The following is a 1,042-nucleotide window of genomic DNA, read 5'->3' on the forward strand; positions in this document are numbered from 1 at the left end:
CCTTTCCCCCATGCTTTGGGCAGGCTCAGCCATTGAAGGAGGAGAAGAAGCGTGACATACATCGGATACAGGAGCTGGAGAGGAGCTTGTCCGAACTCCAACCCCACATGGGTAAGATGGGGCTGGTGTCACCTGGGAGCAGGACTCGCATCAGAGGGCTGTGGGGTGACTTAGAGTGCCCCAGGGAGGTGGGTGGATGGAAGGGCTTTGAGGCAGAGGGAAAGAGGTTCTGTGCCAGGAGACTGCAAGTCTTGTCATCTCCACGAGCCTCAGGGTCCCCATCAGCAAAGAGGGAGGAGTGCCCGTTGTCAGCCACCCACAGTGCTCTCTATCTGACATGGCTGGGAAATTGGCTTCCATCGGGTGCGAGGAATCATTAGCAGTGAGACCAAGATTGGGAAGCCTGAGAGGAGCTGTGCATCAAGAGGAGGCTTGGTTTTTTTTGGTGGGGGGAGGGGGTGGCAGAGGGAATCCAGAGGCCCTCATTGTCTGCTTCCTTTCTCAGCTGAGCCCCCATCCCCAGCGCCCCCAGCAGGGCCCTCTGAGGTGGAGCAGCTACAAGATGAGGCCAAACACCTGAGGAAGGAGGTGGAGAGTTTGGTGGGAAAACTCCAATCCCAGGTGGAAAACAATCAGGCCTTGAGTCTCCTGAGCAAGGAGCAAAAGGAGAGGCTTCAGGAGCAGGAGAAGAGGCTCCGGGAGCAGGAGGAGAGGAGTCTTCGGGAGCAGGAGAGGCTGTGTGAGCAAAAGGAGAGGCTTCAGGAGCAGGGTGAGAGGCTGCGAAAGCAGGAGGAGAGACTGCGAAAGGAGGAGGAGAGGCTGCAAAAGCAGGAGAAGAGGCTGTGGGATCAGGAGGAGAGGCTGTGGGAGAAGGAGGAGAGGCTACGAAAGCAGGAGGAGAGGCTGCGAATGCAGGAGGAGAGGCTCGCACTCTCCCAGAACCAAAAGCTCGACAAGCAGCTGGCTGAGCCACAGTGCAGCTTCAAAGATCTGGTGGGTTGCCCTCATCCCTAGCCCTCCAGGCCCTTGTTTCCCCACCTGT

General features: G+C 58.0%; 1 protein-coding gene across 1 annotated transcript; it reads left to right on the forward strand.

The window, feature by feature from the left end:
* The first annotated feature begins 18 nt into the window (after positions 1 to 18).
* On the forward strand, positions 19 to 1,036 carry LOC108524724 (golgin subfamily A member 6C-like). Its single transcript, XM_017865807.1, has 2 exons — positions 19 to 111; positions 506 to 1,036. Exons 1-2 carry the CDS (start codon positions 108 to 110, stop codon positions 1,012 to 1,014), a joined length of 513 nt encoding a protein of 170 aa, XP_017721296.1. The 5' UTR covers positions 19 to 107; the 3' UTR covers positions 1,015 to 1,036.
* Positions 1,037 to 1,042: the final 6 nt, after the last annotated feature.

Source organism: Rhinopithecus bieti, unplaced genomic scaffold, assembly GCF_001698545.2.
Source record: "Rhinopithecus bieti isolate Rb0 unplaced genomic scaffold, ASM169854v2 repeat_19658, whole genome shotgun sequence".
In the NCBI taxonomy this organism is placed as follows: Eukaryota; Metazoa; Chordata; class Mammalia; order Primates; family Cercopithecidae; genus Rhinopithecus; species Rhinopithecus bieti.